Below are 18,025 nucleotides of genomic sequence, written 5' to 3' on the forward strand. Positions count from 1 at the left end.
ATATTGACCAGTGGAACAGATCTGAGAATCCTGATATAAAACCATCCTCATATAGCCATCTAATCTGTGCTAGTGTTTTTAAATACATTAGATACTTTATCTCTCATCCTTATAAGGAACAGGAAAGTAGGTATCCCGTTTTACAGAGAGGTTAAACAATAGCTTGTAACCCTGGGGGCTGTGATCGAAACTCTGTTCCAAGTCCTATACTCCTCATAGGTGTAGCCAACAGGAAGTGCAATGTGAGAGGGAGGGAGTGGGGGGTAAGGGATGTGTTGGTGGTGACACTCAAGGGGATGATGTCAGTGACACTGATGACCACAGGGTCCTACCACCTAGGGTGAAGACAACAAGGCCACAAACTTGGCTTCAGGCCTTTTGTGCAGCAGCAAGAGAAAAGGCCTAGTCCCTAACCCCACCCTCCTCCAAGCTTTGCATGAATCTCTAATGTTCCATTTTTTTTTTTGTTTTTCCGGTTTTTGAAGGCAATTGAGAGATTTGAGCTGGAGAAGAAGGCTTTAAGAGAGAAAAGTCACGGCAGCCCGGGAGACAGAGGCAAAAATCATTTTTTGTAGCCTTGATGGTGTTTTCATGGGGTTTAGTTTTTTTAGTATCTAAAATGCAATTGAGTAGGAATCCAGAGTTTCAGATGAGGATATTTTTGTCTTCTGAAGGAGCCTTAAATCTGACTTCTTGACACTGGACAAGGAAGGAGGGAGGGACAGTACCATTTAGAGACCACCTACTATTATGTGATACTATGTGACATCAGGTGCTTTCATCAAACTCCCTTGTTAAATTTTTATAACACCCCTACCTTGGGGTTACGTACCATTGAATTTAGTTTGTAGATGGGGAAACACATTTGGGGGAGAGAAGTAACTTACTTAAAGCCACAGTTTGTCTACTCCTCCCTGCCGCTTCTCTGGACCAAGAGGCCTAACCAGATCACGAAGGGAGTCTTAATAAGTCAGAGTCACAGTTGGGATCTATGAGACTAGTATCATAAGTGTCATCTGGCAGCTCAGGTTGAATGAAAAATCACAGTTATAATTACTGCACAGCCATGGACAGACCCTGTGGATACTCATTTCTTTCTCTTCTTCCATTCTTCTGCAGTCCAGAGACGAAGAAAATCACAGTATTCCTGCAAAGGCACAGAATTCAGGATTGCCAGATCTTACATTACAAAACGGGTAAGGGATCCATTGCTCAGTCTGTTTCTGAATGGTTTCTGCTGAGCATGAAATAGATTTCATTCCTGGGGAGAGGATACCTGTCGCCTGGGTGGTGATTATGAAGGAAAATCAGAGTCCCTTTTTAAAAAAGGATCTTAACATACTTTGATAACTCTAAAATTTCTCATGACACCCTTGAAAGCGCAGAGCTGACCTCAACCTCAGAATGGGGACTCTTGCAGAGGTCATGTGTCTATTTATTTTTGGAACTTAGAAGGTGTTTCCCCTTGGAGACAATGCATTCAGGTCTAGCTCAGAGCCGCTGTACCAGGAAGTTCCAAGGGGCCATCCACACGACCTGGTGGCTGCTCTGTCACACTCCTTACCTTCAAGGCAGCTGCCCCAGGAAGCTGAGATTCGGGAGCGGTAAGCCCAGAATGTGCAGCTCTCTAATAGCAGACCCGACTTCCTGCTCAGTCCTCTGACTCAAGGCCAGGCGTTCTCCACTGCCTCCCTGGCAGCAATCTAGCCCCACCTCGAAGTCACCCCAGATAAGATCTTCCTCAGCTTATTCTGTAAACCAGCCAGGTAATATGTATTCACACCTTCGAACACTGGAGAACATGAGACTGTATGTTGTTGTTTTTCTTTTTACATGTGTTAGCCTAGGAAATTCCCAAACAGCGCGATGCCTAACGGTTGAGAGTCTATAGTAGCCAAGCAGGTCTACATGTCCCACCCAAGGAGGCACAGCTAACACATGCAGAGCTGCCATGACTCAGGTCGCCTGACTGTGAGTCAGGACAGGGAATTGCTGAGCTGTTCTTCCACCGCCTATCTCCATATCCCAGTTAGAAAGCCATTCGGGGCTGGGTGCAGTGGCTCATGCCTGTAATCCTAGCACTCTGGGATGCCAAGGTGGGTGGATCGTTTGAGCTCAGAAGTTTGAGACAAGCCTGAGCAAGAGTGATACCCTATCTCTACTAAAAAATATATATAGAAAGAAATTAGCTGGGCAATTAAAAATATATTTAAAAAAAAGTAGCCGGGCATGGTGGCACATGCCTGTAGTCCCAGCTACTTGGGAGGCTGAGGGAGAAGGATTGCTTGAGCCCAGGAGTTTGAGGTTTCTGTGAGCTAGGCTGATGCCATGGCACTCTACTCAGGGCAACAGACTCCAGACTCTGTCTCAAAAAAAAAAAGAAAAGAAAAGAAAACTATTCGGGCCATCCAAATATTTCAGTAGGTGCCTTTGTGTGGTGGCCATTCGTTTCCTCTTTCTACTTTTCTGTATTTTTACATTTTTTATAGTTATCATATTTTAGTTTTATTCTAAAAATTGATTTAGTGTTAAAAGCCATGAACGTAGCCATATCCTTTGATTCAATATTATGATTTTGTGAAATTCGTACTATATAAATAACCCCAAAGTGGAATAAAGCTATATGCTCCAAGTTATTAATTTTTTTTTTGAGACAGAGTCTCAAAGACTCAGAGTCACAGCTAGAGTGCTGTGGCATCAGCCTACCTCACAGCAGCTCCAGGTTATTAATGACAGAAATATTAACTGAAAGTAATCAGAGTAGATAATTAAATTATAATACATCTTAATAGGAAACGTCATTTTAAGTGATAATTTTGAAGACAACATAGCTACGTGAAAAATATGAAGTGGATAAAACAGGACATAAAAATCATATGTATATATACTATATTATATATATAATTATGAAGTTACATATATGTATTTTATACATTTGCTCAGTGCCTGTGGGGGGGATAGAAATAATGTACACAGGTGTTTGGTATAGGGTCTGGGATCATGAGTAGCCATCATTTTCTCAGCATTCTAGATTTCTGACATTGTCTAGATTGTGACATTGTCTTCATAATAAAAAGGGGAAGGTGTCCTATTGTTTTAAACTGTAAGATGATGGTCCTTGTTTTCATCTTCTGGTGTTTTGCTTCAGAAAACAGCGGATAAAAATCTTCTGGCAGAGCTGTACCAGTATCCCACATTCGACAGCTCTAAGCCAACCAACCTTCCAAATGGAGTAGACTTCTGCGACATGGTGGGCAATGTGGTCCGGGCTGAGAGAAACACCCTCAGTGGCAAGGTGAGGAAAGAGAACAGGCAGCCGCCCAGCCACAGGCAGCCCTGCCCTAACTTTGCAACTCCCTGGGGGCAGACACAGGCGTCCCCCTTTCATGCCCAGGAGCAGTTGAGGAACTTGTCTGGGGCCACACACAAATGACTGAGCTGAGCTAGGAACCCCAGCCAAAGTTCACTCTAAAACCTAGATTCCTTCTACCAGAGCAACAGTCTCCAGACTGTTTTAATCATGTATCCTACTAGTGAAAAATTTTTGAGTATACACCATCATAGATATATGCCTGCTTATAAATTATATACTTGTTTTGTTGTCAGTCACTACATTGTATATTAGTAAGCTTGATTTCTTTTTTCTCTCTTTTTTTTTTTTTTTTTTGAGACAGAGTCTAGCTTTGTTGCCCAGGCTAGAGTGAGTGCCGTGGCGTCAGCCTAGCTCACAGCAACCTCAAACTCCTGGGCTCAAGCAATCCTACTGCCTCAGCCTCCCGAGTAGCTGGGACTACAGGCATATGCCACCATGCCCGGCTAATTTTTTCTATAATATACATATTAGTTGTCCAATTAATTTCTTTCTATTTATAGTAGAGATGGGGTCTCGCTCTTGCTCAGGCTGGTTTTGAACTCTTGACCTCAAGCAATCTGCCTGCCTCGGCCTCCCAGAGTGTTAGGATTACAGGCGTGAGCCACTGCACCCAGCCTCTTTTCTTTCTTAAGTAGACATTAGTTAGAATATTTTATTTCTATGCGCCTTGGGTTGTGTATACCTTCTTGGAGATCTGTGCACTAGAGCACATTAGGGTCCTTAGGGAAACAGGAGAGAGTGTCCCAAGGCCCAGAAGGACCTGTGTGCGTATGTGAGATGGGTGCTGGCTGACTGGAGATGGAGAAGGGAGGAGGCCTGGGAAATGGCCCGGCAGCTGTACAGCTGTGCCTCTTCGCCCTTCACCATCGCACAACACCAGTGACCCAAGCAGCTGTGGTCATTGTCTCCTCTGCTCCTAACTAGTCGCCCCACCATTCCTGGGACCCAGTCGCTCAGTATGCTTAGCAGATACTCAATAAATATTTGTTGAAGAGCTGATATGAAATCCTTTCTGAAAGGGAGCAGGAGTGTGAGTGAATAATTAGGAACTAGCACACTTCTGTCTAGTGTTTCCTGAGTGCCTGGTGCTGTTCTAAGCATTTTTTTTTTTTTTTTTTTTTTGCGACAGAGTCTCACTTTGTTGTCCAGGCTAGAGTGAGTGCCGTGGCGTCAGCCTAGCTCACAGCAACCTCAAACTCCTGGGCTTGAGTGATCCTTCTGCCTCAGCCTCCCGAGTAGCTGGGACTACAGGCATGCGCCACCATGCCCGGCTAATTTTTTTTTTATATATATATCAGTTGGCCAATTAATTTCTTTCTATTTATAGTAGAGACGAGGTCTCGCTCTTGCTCAGGCTGGTTTTGAACTCCTGACCTTGAGCAATCCGCCCGCCTCGGCCTCCCAAGAGCTAGGATTACAGGCGTGAGCCACAGCGCCCGGCCTGTTCTAAGCATTTAATAGTCATCACTCACGGGGGGACTATTGTCATCTCCATTTGTCATCTCCATCTCCCGAAAAAAGAAATCAAGCTTACTAATATACAATGTAGTGACTGACAACAAAACAAGTATATAACAAGTACTTTCCTATGGGGCACCCCTGCATCCTCTGTCACTGTGTTCCCTCCCCATCCATACCTTCCATGCTTCAGCCACTACAGAGTGTCCTGTGGCTCCCCCAAGCATTAGGAACTGGTCCACGTCATGAGGAACTGGTCCTCGTCATGAAGAAACCGAGCACAGAGAGGTTCAATAACTTTGCCCAAGGTCACACGCCAATAAAGGAAAGAGCTAGATTTGAATCCAGGCAGTCTGGTACCAAAGTCTATGCTCTTAATGGCGCCACTAGACTGTCTGTCCAAAGAAACATGAGGAATGGTGAAAAAGAGGGCACCTTCCTAATGGGGGAGGCTTGCTGGCCATGCAGGGTGCTGTCAGCTGTAGGCGCCAAGGGAGTGCCAAGGAGCCCTTACCTCTGTGCCCAGGAGCATGGTGAGAGCGAGCTCTCCTTGTGCTTCCTAATCATAAAGGAGAGGCACCTGTGTTTTTAGAAAAGAATAATAACAACAATAACAATGCGAATTTTGTTTATTTTCAAGGCCTTCTGTTCAGAGAGAGAATTAGAGAGGTTTCTCTCTTCTCCTCCCATAAGAGCTATGTGGCTGGATAGCTTCTGGTGGATATTTCATGAGAGGTACCAGGTAAATACAAATCTGATTGTTTCTCTCCCTTGCTTAAGTTATATTTCCACGGAACAAATTCCAACCTTTCCTATGGGGCACCCCTGCATCCTTATCTGTCACTGTGTTCCCTCCCCACCCATACCTTCCATGCTTCAGCCACTACAGAGTGTCCTGTGGCTCCCCCAAGCATTAGGAACTGGTCCATGTCACACGGCTGGTCAAGGGCGGGGTCAAAAGTAGAACTCAAGACCTGCTGGGCCAGAGTTAGGGTGCTTTCTTCAACACTCTGCCTCTGTGTACATGGTTTGTAAATCCCGTACAAAAAAGAAAGTATATTATTTCATAAAGCATATAAGGTTAAATATCTCGAGAACAAGATTCCTGAAAATGAAAGCAATATTCATTTAAGAATCCCAGCCCCTTGTCTATTTCAACAAGGGACTCTAGTGATTCCTTCTTCATTTCTATTCCTGTCAGCCAAACCAGGAGATTCAGAACAAGCTGTTCGACCGGATAGCTCAGCACTACACCTTCCTAGTGTTTCAAGTACCTAGGTCTCACTATGAAGAGGCGCTCCTGACAGTGAGTATCAACCACTATTTAGGAAAAAATCTCCTTAGATTTCTATTCACTTCTGATGCATAGAGAATGTTGTAGACATTCTTTTTATAAGAGAATAATTAACAAGTTGTATGATAACCCATACTCTGACTTATAAGGAGGCAGTTACAAAAAATACAGTAGAGCTATATATACTGGTTGAGAAGGATGTAATGATATATTTTACATGAAAAAGCAATTTATACAACTCTGTACTTATATATATATGTATGTATATGTGCCTATAAATAGAAAACAACTTGGAAAAATATTTACCAAACCCTTGGCAATGCTTATCTCATGAGAGTGAGGTTATAAGAGACTTTCCTTTTCTATTTTTCTATTTTATTTAAATAACCATGTAACTTTAAAATTAAAAGTGTGAATATACATATATACTTTTTATATATGTGTGTGTATGTATGTATACATATGTTTGTGTGTTTGTGTGTGTGTATACTTAAAAGATTGCTAGAAGAAAATATAAGTGAATGGCTGAGCAAGGTGGCTCATGCCTGTAATCCTAGCACTCTGGGAGGCTGAGGCGGGCAGATTGTTCGAGGTCAGGAGTTAAAAACCAGCCTGAGCAAGAGCGAGACCCCGTCTCTACTATAAATAGAAAGAAATTAATTGGACAACTAATATGTATATTATAGAAAAAATTAGCTGGGCATGGTGGCGCATGCCTGTAGTCCCAGCTACTCGGGAGGCTGAGGCAGTAGGATTGCTTGAGCCCAGGAGTTTGAGGTTGCTGTAAGCTAGGCTGATGCCACGGCACTCACTTTAGCCTGGGCAACAAAGCTAGACTATGTCCCAAAAAAAAAAAAAAAAAGAAAGAAAGAAAGAAAGAAAATATAAGTGAATATACACGAGTTGGGGGTGAGGAAGGACTTTCCAAGTGTGACCCAGAGGATATAACCATAAAGGAAAAGACCAATAAACTATGTAAATTTTTAAAAAAATTACTATAGACAAAGTTAAGAGGCAAATGACAAACTATGCAAAAGTATTGGTAGCATATATGTCACACAATATAAAGAACTCTTGGAAATCAATAAGAAAAAATTAAACACTCCACAGACTCATGGACAAAGTACATAAACTAGAAATTCACCAAGGAAGAAGTATGAGTGGAAAAAAAGCTCGCCCCTTAACAATAATTAAAAATGCAAATTGAAACAATAATAATTTGATACTCCCCTTCACCTGTTAGATTGCATAGATTAAAAAGTATATCTTGGGCCAGGTGCAGTGGCTCATGCCTGTAATCTTAGCTCTCTGGGAGGCTGAGGCGGGCGGATCGTTTGAGTTCAGGAGTTCGAAACCAACCTAAGCAAGAGCGAGACCCCGTCTCTACTACAAATAAAAAGAAATTAATCGGCCAACTAATATATATACAAAAAAAAAAAAAAAAAAATTAGCCAGGCATGGTGGCGCATGCCTGTAGTCCCAGCTACTCGGGAGGCTGAGGCAGCAGGATCGCTTGAGCCCAGGAGTTTGAGGTTGCTGTGAGCTAGGCTGATGCCACGGCACTCACTCTAGCCTGGGCAACAAAGTGAGACTCTGTCTCAAAAAAAATAATAAATAAATAAATAAATAAATAAATAAAGCATATCTGGGCACAGTGGTGTGTGTGCCTGTAGTCCCAGCTACTTGGGAGGCTAATGTGGGAGGATCACTTAAGCCCAGGATTTCATGTCCAGACTGGGCAACATAGCAAGACTCTGTCTTTAAAAAAACCAAAAACACTTTCATTCTTAGGGTGGTTAAGGATGAAGGGAAATGGCCTTCTCACAGTCTGGGTGAGTAGTGAATTGATATAATCATGCCAAAAGGCATTTGTACTAGTTTAATGACCCCTAAACAGTCAATTAGGCTTTTTGTACCTGTTTCATCATCCATAAAATGGGGATAATAATACCTCTTTGAGTTGTTGTAAGAATTAAATGAGAGGATGTTTGTAAGGTAACTGACATATTGCCCAGCACCCGCTAAGCCCCCAGTATATCATAGCTGCTATAATTACTATTATTACACAATCTTCTGGAGGACATGAGCTAATGTACAGGAGGAGCTGCTTTCATTTATGCATTTATTCATTCATTTATTCATTCCACAAATTTTTGACTGCCTACTATGTGCCAGGCACTGAGACAGCTTTTTTTTTTTTCGGCATATTATGGGAGTACAGATTTTAAGGTTTCAATAAATGTTCCCCACAAGTCTGAGTTTCCAGCATGACCATCCCCCAGATGGTGCACATCTCACTCATTATGTATGTATATACCCTAGCTTTTTTTTTTTAATTTTTTTGAGACAGAGTCTCACTTTGTTACCCAGGCTGGAGTGAGTGCCATGGCATCAACCTAGCTCACAGCAACCTCAAACTCCTGGGCTCAAGCAATTCTCCTGCCTCAGCCCCCCAAGTAGCTGGGACTACAGGCATGCGCCACCATGTCCGGCTAATTGTTTCTGTATATATTAGTTGTCCAATTAATTTCTTTCTATTTTTAGTAGAGACAGGGTCTTGCTCTTGCTCAGGCTGGTTTTTAACTCCTGACCTCCAGCAATCTGCCCGCCTCGGCCTCCCAGAGTGCTAGGATTATAGGCGTGAGCCACCATGCCCGGCCTGAGACAGCTTAATAAATAAAAATAGCTCGGCCAGGTGCAGTAGCTCACACCTGTAATCCCAGCACTCTGGGAGGCTGAGGCGAGAGGATCACTCAAGGTCAGGAGTTCAAAACCAGCCTGAGCAAGAGGGAGACCTCATCTCTACTAAAAATAGAAAGAAATTAGCTGGACAACTAAAAATATATAGAAAAAATAACTGGGCATGGTGGCGCATGCCTGTAGTCCCAGCCACTTGGGAGGCTGAGGCAGGAGGATCACTTGAGCCCAGGAGTTGGAGGTTGCTGTGAGCTAGACTGATGCCACAGCACTCTAGTCCGGGCAACAGAGTGACACTCTATCTCAAAAAAACGAAAAAACAAACAAAACAATTCGGCTATTTTACATGACATTTGTAATGTAAAATCTTGGAAACAATATCCAGTGAAGGGAGATGTTTAAGTAAATTTTGATATGCCCACTCGGCGCAATATTATGAAGGTCACTATTGGAAAAAAAATCCCAAAGAGTTTATAATAACTTGGAGAAGTGCTCATATTATGATGTTAAGTGGATAGAGCCAGATATAAATGTATAATTTGAGCTCAACCATAGTTAAGAAGCAACAACAATAACACCTGTGCATTAAAAAAAAAAACAAAAAACCCACCCAGTAAGTAGTATTTACTGTTGCCTTTGGGAGATAATAATAATATGAGGAGGTCAAATATATCTTGTTATCTTCTTGGCTATTCTTGGGCCAAGTTGCAGAAGAGGCTGAGCAACAGGCCACATGAAGAGATGCTGGGAGAGGGAGAAGGTTGCTGGCCAAGCATGGCAGGATGCTTAGGAGTGATCCCCGGGTAGGGAATTCCCCCAGATGCAGAGGCCGCCAAAGACAGAAATTGCTCCCTTATGAACAGGCAGGCAAGCGTGGTGTTGGGTAAAGCATTTTATCCCAGGTCCTTTCTGAAGTCTGGATGTGGAAGTGCTGAGAATGTTGCCCGGGCTCTGCTTGCCCCCCAGAGGCTGCCATCACTTCTGAGCAAAGGGGTGTACACCAGCTTCTGCTGCTGCTTCCCACAGTCCTTGTTCAACACACATGAATTCAAGTCTGAAATCTGCAACACCCTAAGCCTTTGGATTTCAGGTGAGAGGAGACTCTTTTCTACTGGGGAAAGCAATTCTGGAAAAACACTTTCCACTAGAGCCTAGGTATGTAATTGTTTGCCATAGCACTCCTTCATCAGGGCAATCTTCCTTTTCTCTCCTTCACATTAAAGAAAGGGAAGTGTGTGGTTAGAGCCCCAAGGAGCATGAATTTTTCTGCTTCCTCAAAATAGCTGAGCCATCCCTTCCTAATTTCCTTTTAATGCTCAACTACATCTGCAGAGAGCAAGGGGCCTTCTCCTAAAGAGATACCAGAGTTTTGGCACCGGGCTGGGTGCGGTGGCTCATGCCTATAATCCTAGCACTCTGGGAGGCTGAGGCAGGAGGATCACTTGAGCTCAGGAGTTCAAGACCAACCTGAACAAGAGTGAGACCCCGTCTCTACTAAAAATAGAAAAAAATTAGCTGGCAACAAATTTTTAAAAATTAAAAACAATTAAAAAATAAAGAAAAACAACAACAACAAAGTTTCAGCACGGACCATGATAGACTCAGGGAACTCAGGGAACCAGGACTCACGGAACCAAAGGCAGTATGCTGGTTGGACACTCCCACCCTTGTACCCTCCATGTGACCCCAGGTGGCAACTGTGCCCCCCCCTCAGAACCAGCACACACAGTGCCAACTTGATGCTTGCTTTTTCAACTTCCTTTCAATCTCCTTCACCACTTCCCCTATGTCAACCTAGACATTGTCTAAGGTCATTAAAAGCTATTATTTATTGAGAGGTTCCTGTGTACTAGGTACTGTGCTAAAGAAGCACTTTTTCCATTTCCTATTGTGTTGGAGCTCCCAAGACCACCCTCCACATTAGGAGATTTGCTAGAAGAACTCACAGGTCTCTGCATATAATTGTAATCATGGCCACCATTTGTTATAGCGGCATCGTAAGCATACACAGCTAGTTCACAAGGGAAGAGTCGGGCAGAGTGTGGAGCAATCCATCTGCAGATTTCCGTATGCTCTTCCTCTCACAGGGAGTCACACAGAGCCCACTCATCCCCTGCAATGAAAACATAGCCATGTATGTGTGATGCCTCTACCCAGGGAAGCCCACCAGAGCCCCAGTGCCCAAGGTTTTCATTGGGGTAGTCACATAGACACCTCTGTCTATCATGTGGCACAGTCCCAGGAAAGCAGGTATTCAGCACAACCTCTACTGTTCATACCATGTAGGCACAACGAGCCACTCTTTATCAATTAGAGAAAGTTTTATGTCAATGTAGGAAACTTACTAGACAAGGTTCCAGATGCAGCCAACGGCCAACCTTGCAAGCAGGCCTTTCTAAGGGTAACAGTCTCAGGCCTGCTACGCTACCTATTTTCTACACACCCTTTTAATTCTCTTGACATGCAGGACCAAAGAAGTCCAACAGCCAACAAATGAGGGGGCAGGCACTCAGATCCTATGCCATTCCAAAGCTGGGCTTTGACCATCATGCCATCCTCCCCCCCATTTTCCGACTCTCTTCTCTTCTTGCTGTTCCACCTTCCTATTCCCCCTTCCATCCAAGGCTGCGCCTCCTTCCCCCAACTCCTCCCTAGTAATAAACTTCCTACCCACTTACGATGTCTAGTGGAGTCAGAAGCTTTGCAAAGTGGCTCAAATATCTCAAGTAATCCTCAGGAGCACCACCATCAGATATGTACGGAAAACCCATTTCTAGCATTTAGCCAAGTGTGCTGATGTGTTGAACAAACATTTTCTAAGCACTTACGATATCATTATAATTATGTGCCAGGTCCAGTGGTAAGTCCCAGAGGTAGGAAGATGAATAAGACCCAGCCCCTGCCCTCAGGCAGCTCATGCTTCCACAGGAACAGAGGAGATAGAGAGGAAAACAAATAACAGCAAGGCCTTCACATTTGCATAGCACATCACGGACTCACACGCGCTGCGATCTGACCCTCACACCAGCCATCAGTGAGGCAGGGCAGGCCTCATCATCCCCATTTTCCAATGAAGAAACCAAAGCCCTATGGAGAAGAAGAGCCTCTCCCAATGCCATGAGGACAGGATGAGGCAGTGCTGATGCTGGAAGCCCAGCCTCCCTAGCAGCAGCGGGTCCCAAGGCCTTTGTCTTCCTTGGTTCTCAGTTCCTGCTTCCTATTCTCTTTCGCAGAGAGAAAGAGAATCTCTTTCATGTCCATTCTCACTCTCGACTCCCTCTTAGGTATATATCCTCGCCTACAGATCTATGAGAATTGGGATTACTCGGAACTGGATCCAGAGAGATTCTGGAGAGAAGAATTATTGCTACAGAGGAAAAGAAAGATAAGGGGTAAGATACCAGCTATGGCCTCCTGCCCCTTTTGCCCCCTACCACACCCAACCATCATCTAATTGAGGCAGGAGAGGGCCTCAGCATTGCTGTCCTCAGGCCAGGTCTTCTCTCAGGTGCCTCTAAACCAGCCACCAAAATGGCCAAAGTGTTAATGCTTACGAGCTGCAGTCAGAGTCCGCATGCAGAATTGTTGGGATACAGGGTATGGAATTTTATATTTAAGGAGTAGATGCCAGTTAATGGGTGTCTACTATGTGCCAGACACTGTGCTGGGTTCTCTGCCCATTTTATTTCATCCTCAGGACAACCCACTGAAGTACACACTAAATCCACTTCACAGATGAGGAAACTAAAGTTCAGAGAAGCAACTTGCCCAAGGCCAACGTTTCTATTTCACTCCACAGACACGTAATGAACATGGTGTGCCCAACACTGGGAACACGGCTGCAGAGGAAGCACAGTCCCTCCTTATGACCTAGGCAACACAGTTAGACTGCAGGAGATTGATTGGGTGCTGAGATGGGATGGAGGGTAGAACAGCAGGGGAGGGGTACCCGGTCCAGCCCTGAGGAGGTCAGTAGGTGGCATTTAATCAGAGATATGAAGAATGTGTTGGTCTGAGGACCAGAAGCATTAGCATCTCTCCAGATCAAGTGAATCAGATTCTGCAGTTTGCCAAGATCCCCAGTGATCCAGAAGCACATTCCAGTTTGAGAAACCCTGGTATAGGGCACCAAGGAAGAGAATACCTGGCAACCCCTGGAGCAGGGTTATGGTGCAGTATTGGCTGGAAATGACAAAAGCCACCACTTATTCAGGGCCGGATACTTTTATCTGTTACCTTTTAAGCATTTCCATTTATAGACTCCCTAATAGACATGATTTCCCAGTAGTCATCATGCACACTAAGGGAGTTTTTTCAAAGTGAAAAAAAAAAGTCTAACCTATAAATTGTCTTTTAAGTTAGTGACCTTTTAACAAATATTAAACTTAACAGTTTATGACCTTGATAGCTTCTTTTTTAAGCATTTAACCCAACATTTATTCATTTCTATTTTGCAGGGTTCTGAGTTGTTGGTTTTCTTTTGAAGTCAATACTTTTTTTCCTGTAGGTTTAGTGCTGGCCCTGTGCACAGGGCCCCGCATGCATTATTGCCTTTAATTGGCTCATCAGCTCTGGAGGTAGACAGTATACACACTCTTGAACAGAATCAGAGAGGTAACTTGCCCAGCAGGTAGAGTCAACAAAGAGGCTAGAGTCTGCCTGGGTAGCTGTCACTGGCCTCCAGGGAGGGGCTGTCCCAAAGTTCCTGGTCTGAAAGCTTCATTGCCCTGTGGCAAGAAGGAACTAAAGAACAGCTTTTCCCTTCCTTAGGAAGAGAGCTTTTTCCCTTCCCTTATAAGACATACTACCAGAGGATAGAGGAGAGCAAGAAGTCCAGCCGCTGTCAGGTAAGTGGGGCGGCACAGGTCGGGACCCTCTGGAGCCACATAGGATTCGGAAACCCTGGGTTCTTTCGGAGCACAGGTGGCCTCCTGTTGGCTGCACATCTCTGTTCCCCCTGCCCCCGTTCTACCCCATCTACTCAGCGAAGGGCCCTTTGAGGCCCCCAGACCACCTGTGGGTGAGAGTAGCACTAGGGGTAGCCACAGAAATGCAGAGATTGGGAGGAGACAGGAAAGGAACCAGCCTCTAAGTGTAAGCTGCAGTGTGAGATGCTTTTATATCTTTTTTTCTCCATTAATTCTGATGGCAAGCTTGAAATCTGGCAGTCATCCCTGACTCCCACTTCCTCCTCTGCCCTACTGATGTTTCTGTTGACGTACCTCCCAGCACCATCCACTTTTGCTCTTGCACTCCCACCAGCCTAGTCTGGGCTCCCATGTTACTGCAGTGGGCTCCTAGCTGGTCTCCCACAGGCTGTCAGCTTCCCCATAGCCAGTCTCTCCAAAATGCAAAGCTAATTACATCATCCCCTCACCACCTGACCCTAATCTATCCCCCCTACCCTAAAAGCCCTCTTTCCAGTCCAAATAAAAAACACCTTCCACACCCCAGAAGCCTTCCTGTAGTCTTTTGGACAGACGGACCTGCAGGACCTGCCTTTTCTGGACCAAACCCTCTCCACCCTCCTGAACTCTCGGGCTCCTGCCACAGGGGCCTTCTTTCAGTTCCTTGTATATCCTACACTCTCACCCTAAACGTGGCCTCTGCACCTGCTATTCCTCTTGTCCCAGGTAGGCTCCCAACACCACTGCCATTGTCATCGTCAGCATTTCCTCCCAATTTTAACTTCAGAGAGGTCACATTGGTAGCATTCAATTAAATGCCACAAATAATGGCCTGTTTTTTCTGAAGACCTGGAAAAAAATAAAAGTCCAGAGAGGGTTTGGCAAACTATCCACCAGGCCTTTTAATACCTGTTTTTATAAATAAAGCTTTATTGGCCTACAGCCACGGTCATTTATTTACTATTGTCTACAATTACCTTTGCACTGAAGCAACAGGGTTGAGTGCTTGCAATAGAGACTTTATGACCTACAGAATTGATCTGGCTCTTTGCAGAAAAAGTTTTTCAACCCCTGGTCTGGGAGATACATGCTCATCTTTCCATCTCAATTCAGTCTCTTGTAGGGGAGGAAAAATCTTTCCTTTACCCTCTTAAGCAAAGTGTATGGAGCCCTACAAATTAAACTGCTGAAAGACATTAACAAGTGAAAGGCACTCAAATTTTATTTGATGTTAATATTTTTACATGATACAGGGGACTTCATAGGAAAGAAGTGAAAACCCCAAGGAAGCAGTTAGGCATGATAGCTTATCTACCATTTTAACAAAGAGCAATAAATTGTGGAGCCTCAACAAGGTAAAGGAAAGGTGTTTGGACTTCTAGGGATGGTAAATTGTGGAAGAGTAAATACATGGGGAAGTTAAAGGAAGATAAGCATTATTTCAATCAGGTTTGTTTATGCAGATTCAAGTTGGTGGGTCTCCAGTGATGAGTTATTTCTTCTTCCTGGTACAGGAGAGAGCAAGGGGAGACACCTTCACAAAGGAAAATCTATGCCTTGCTTTTAGATGGAAAGGGGGAGGGAGGGTAGCTTTCCCCATCTGTTCTTTCTCAGTTGCCTTCAGTTTAAAATAACTCTTATACCAAAGTCATATATTTTGGGGTGGCATGTTCTGATCCCCTTCACTCTCATCCTTGGGGTTAACTTTCTAACTCTCTGGGCTGGATGAGGTTCCTTACTACACGTGCTTGATATCCGTTTCCTTCAGACCACTCACACGATTATTTGGTCATTATTTTGATCATGGCTGCCTCCCCACTAATCTTCAAACTCTAGGACAATATTCCCACTTCTAATTCCTAAATGCCCCATTCCTAACACCATGTTCATTTTAAACAAATAGTATATGAGGGCTGGATTCATTGTTAGAACAGCTTTCCCCCTTTATTTGGTGCAGGGTTCTGAGTATTTCCACCCTGGAACATTTGCCAGTGGGAGGTTTGGAATGGGTGAAGGGTGTGCCTTTCTTTTGTAAAGTGCGATAAGGGCTATTGTGAACACCAACCTGCACATTCTCAGGGCAATCATTTTAGAAAACAGTTTGAAAGGAAATTTGAGGATCTGGAAATGGATGCTCTTAAAACTGTTAGTCCCATTAGTGCTTGGAAGGTCTCCACAGAGTTTGAAGATCTCTGGTTAAGAGCCTGTCCTCCTGGGTTCAGATTCTAGCTGTGTGGCCTTGGGCAAGGTACTTAACTTCCCTAAGACTTTGTTTCCACAGGTGTAAAATGAGTACAATAACCATGGTGCCTTCTTGCTGACATTATGAAGACTATGCAGCCCGCCACTCAGCACTGCCTGGCTGCACCCCCACACTCCCCTCGCATGTCCAGATCCCCCTCCTTAAAACTCTTACACTCTGCCCGCCTTTCAGACTTCTTCCACTGCGGCCTGCCTTGCCCCACTCACCTTCCACCCTGGCACCTCCCAGCCTGCCCCATCTGCTGCTGCTCCATGCTGTGGAGGGCCCTGCTCCCCTCTGTGGCCAGCCCAACCTGTGCTCTGGAACTCGCCCCTCTGCCTCCCCAAGGACAGCTGCTGTCAGCGCCCTCTCTGGCACTGTCACTCTCTCCTGCTTTGTGGGACCATTTCCACTGTTGAACAAAGGTGCTCTGGCACCTACCTTATCTTTAAAAAGAAAACCTCCTTTGACTTCACATCCCTATTTCTGCTCCCTTTCACACCAGAACTTGTTGAAAGACATGTCTGCACCCAGATGTCCTTTCCTCACCTTGCACATGCCCTCAGTGACGCCGGTTGGGCTCCTGCCCATGGCTGGTCACTGCACTGCTCTTGCCAGCAGCAACCGGACCCTAGGTGGTCGGACTTTGCAGTCACTTCTCTAATCTGTGTCTACTGTGGTTGGCCATTCCCACCTTCTTGAAATGCTTTGTTCTCTCAGCCTGTACATTGCCAGACTCTTGCCAATGTCTTCCTGCCTTGCTGGCCGCCCCTTCTCAGTCTTCTTTGCCTACTCCCTGTCCTATAGGTCCACTCTGTCCCAGGGCCCCTGCCCTGCCCTGTCTACATATTCTCCCTAGGCAGCCTCATCTGGTCTGGTGGCTTCAAATATCACCCGTGTGCCAGTGACACCCAAGTCTCCCGTCCCCGCTTCTCCCAGAATTCACCTTGGTCTGCCCACTGGCCCTCTCGACCTCACCTGGAGGACCTCAGACTAGCAGCACTTGACCCCCCAGCCCCTAGTGTCACCTCTTGCCTGTCTGACTGCAGTGGCCCAAACCCAGTCTGCACACTGTGACTACAGTGACCTTTTACAGGCATATATCAGATGGGGGTCATCTCCTGCTTAAAACATCAAATAGCTTGGTACACTTGGCAGAGCAATAGTGTACTTGGAATAAAATCCAGTCTCCCTCACCTGACTTGCCATGCCCTGCAGAACCCAGCTACTGCCTCTCTCTCTAGCCACCTCGCACCATTCTCTCCCCCAGAACCAGACGCCAGCCCACTGGGCTTCCTTCTGCTTCTTGGACACTCCACGCCCACACTCAGTTGGGTCTTTGCACCAGCTGTCACCTTTGCCTGGAACATGTCTGGCTCCTCCTGCTCCCTAGTTTCACTGCTATTGTCCCAGAGGTGTTGCCCCTGACCCCCCAGCCACTCTCATCACATCACCTACTTTCAGTCCCTGTACAGGGCTTACCACGATCTACTCTTCTTCCCATGGAGCTTATGTATGGCTTAGAATTCGTTTTAGAACAGGATTTTTTTTTCCTTTATGGCTCTTCTATCTCCTTTATCTCCTATAATAGACCTAGCACAGAGAAGGCACTCAGCAAATTGCTTCTGGACTTTGTGAGTGAGATCACATCTGCAAACTCTTGGTCCTGTGCTTGGCGTATAATGGTTGCTCTATCAGTGTCAGCTCCCATAAAGTGCGATGGAGCAGGTGCTGCAAAAGGACAGCTGTCACTCAGAGACCAAGATCAATATGTTTTTTAATGTTTTGATACTGCCTGTCACAACAGCCTGAGATGAATGTATTTTCTTTGTACTGAAATACATAAAATCTTCTGACAATTATTTCAGGAACCCAGCTAAGAGATTTCATTTTCCATCCCAGAAATAGAAATAATCACAAACTCTGGAACCTTGAAAACAGCTGAAGTGTTAATGGGAAAACCAGGATGGAGAGAGTAATTGAATTCTGTGGTGGGGACAGAGCTTCTCTTGTCATGAACAGACATATTCCCATCTGCTCAATGCAGTAGCTGG

At 45.0% G+C, this 18,025-nt stretch overlaps 1 protein-coding gene across 1 annotated transcript in view; it reads left to right on the plus strand.

Moving 5' to 3' along the window:
• The window catches only part of FAM227A (family with sequence similarity 227 member A), a 71,364-nt gene that overhangs the window by 15,293 nt on the left and 38,046 nt on the right, over nt 1–18,025 (plus strand). Inside the window, exons 7-15 of the mRNA XM_076007833.1 lie at nt 486–555; nt 1,120–1,196; nt 3,149–3,295; nt 5,472–5,573; nt 6,033–6,137; nt 9,789–9,912; nt 12,107–12,214; nt 13,593–13,787; nt 17,242–17,341. Coding sequence (XP_075863948.1) covers nt 486–555; nt 1,120–1,196; nt 3,149–3,295; nt 5,472–5,573; nt 6,033–6,137; nt 9,789–9,912; nt 12,107–12,214; nt 13,593–13,787; nt 17,242–17,341 — 1,028 coding nt within the window. The remainder of the gene's footprint in view (nt 1–485; nt 556–1,119; nt 1,197–3,148; nt 3,296–5,471; nt 5,574–6,032; nt 6,138–9,788; nt 9,913–12,106; nt 12,215–13,592; nt 13,788–17,241; nt 17,342–18,025) is intronic.

The sequence above is a fragment of the Microcebus murinus genome, chromosome 10 (assembly GCF_040939455.1).
Source record: "Microcebus murinus isolate Inina chromosome 10, M.murinus_Inina_mat1.0, whole genome shotgun sequence".
Lineage (NCBI taxonomy): Eukaryota > Metazoa > Chordata > Mammalia > Primates > Cheirogaleidae > Microcebus > Microcebus murinus.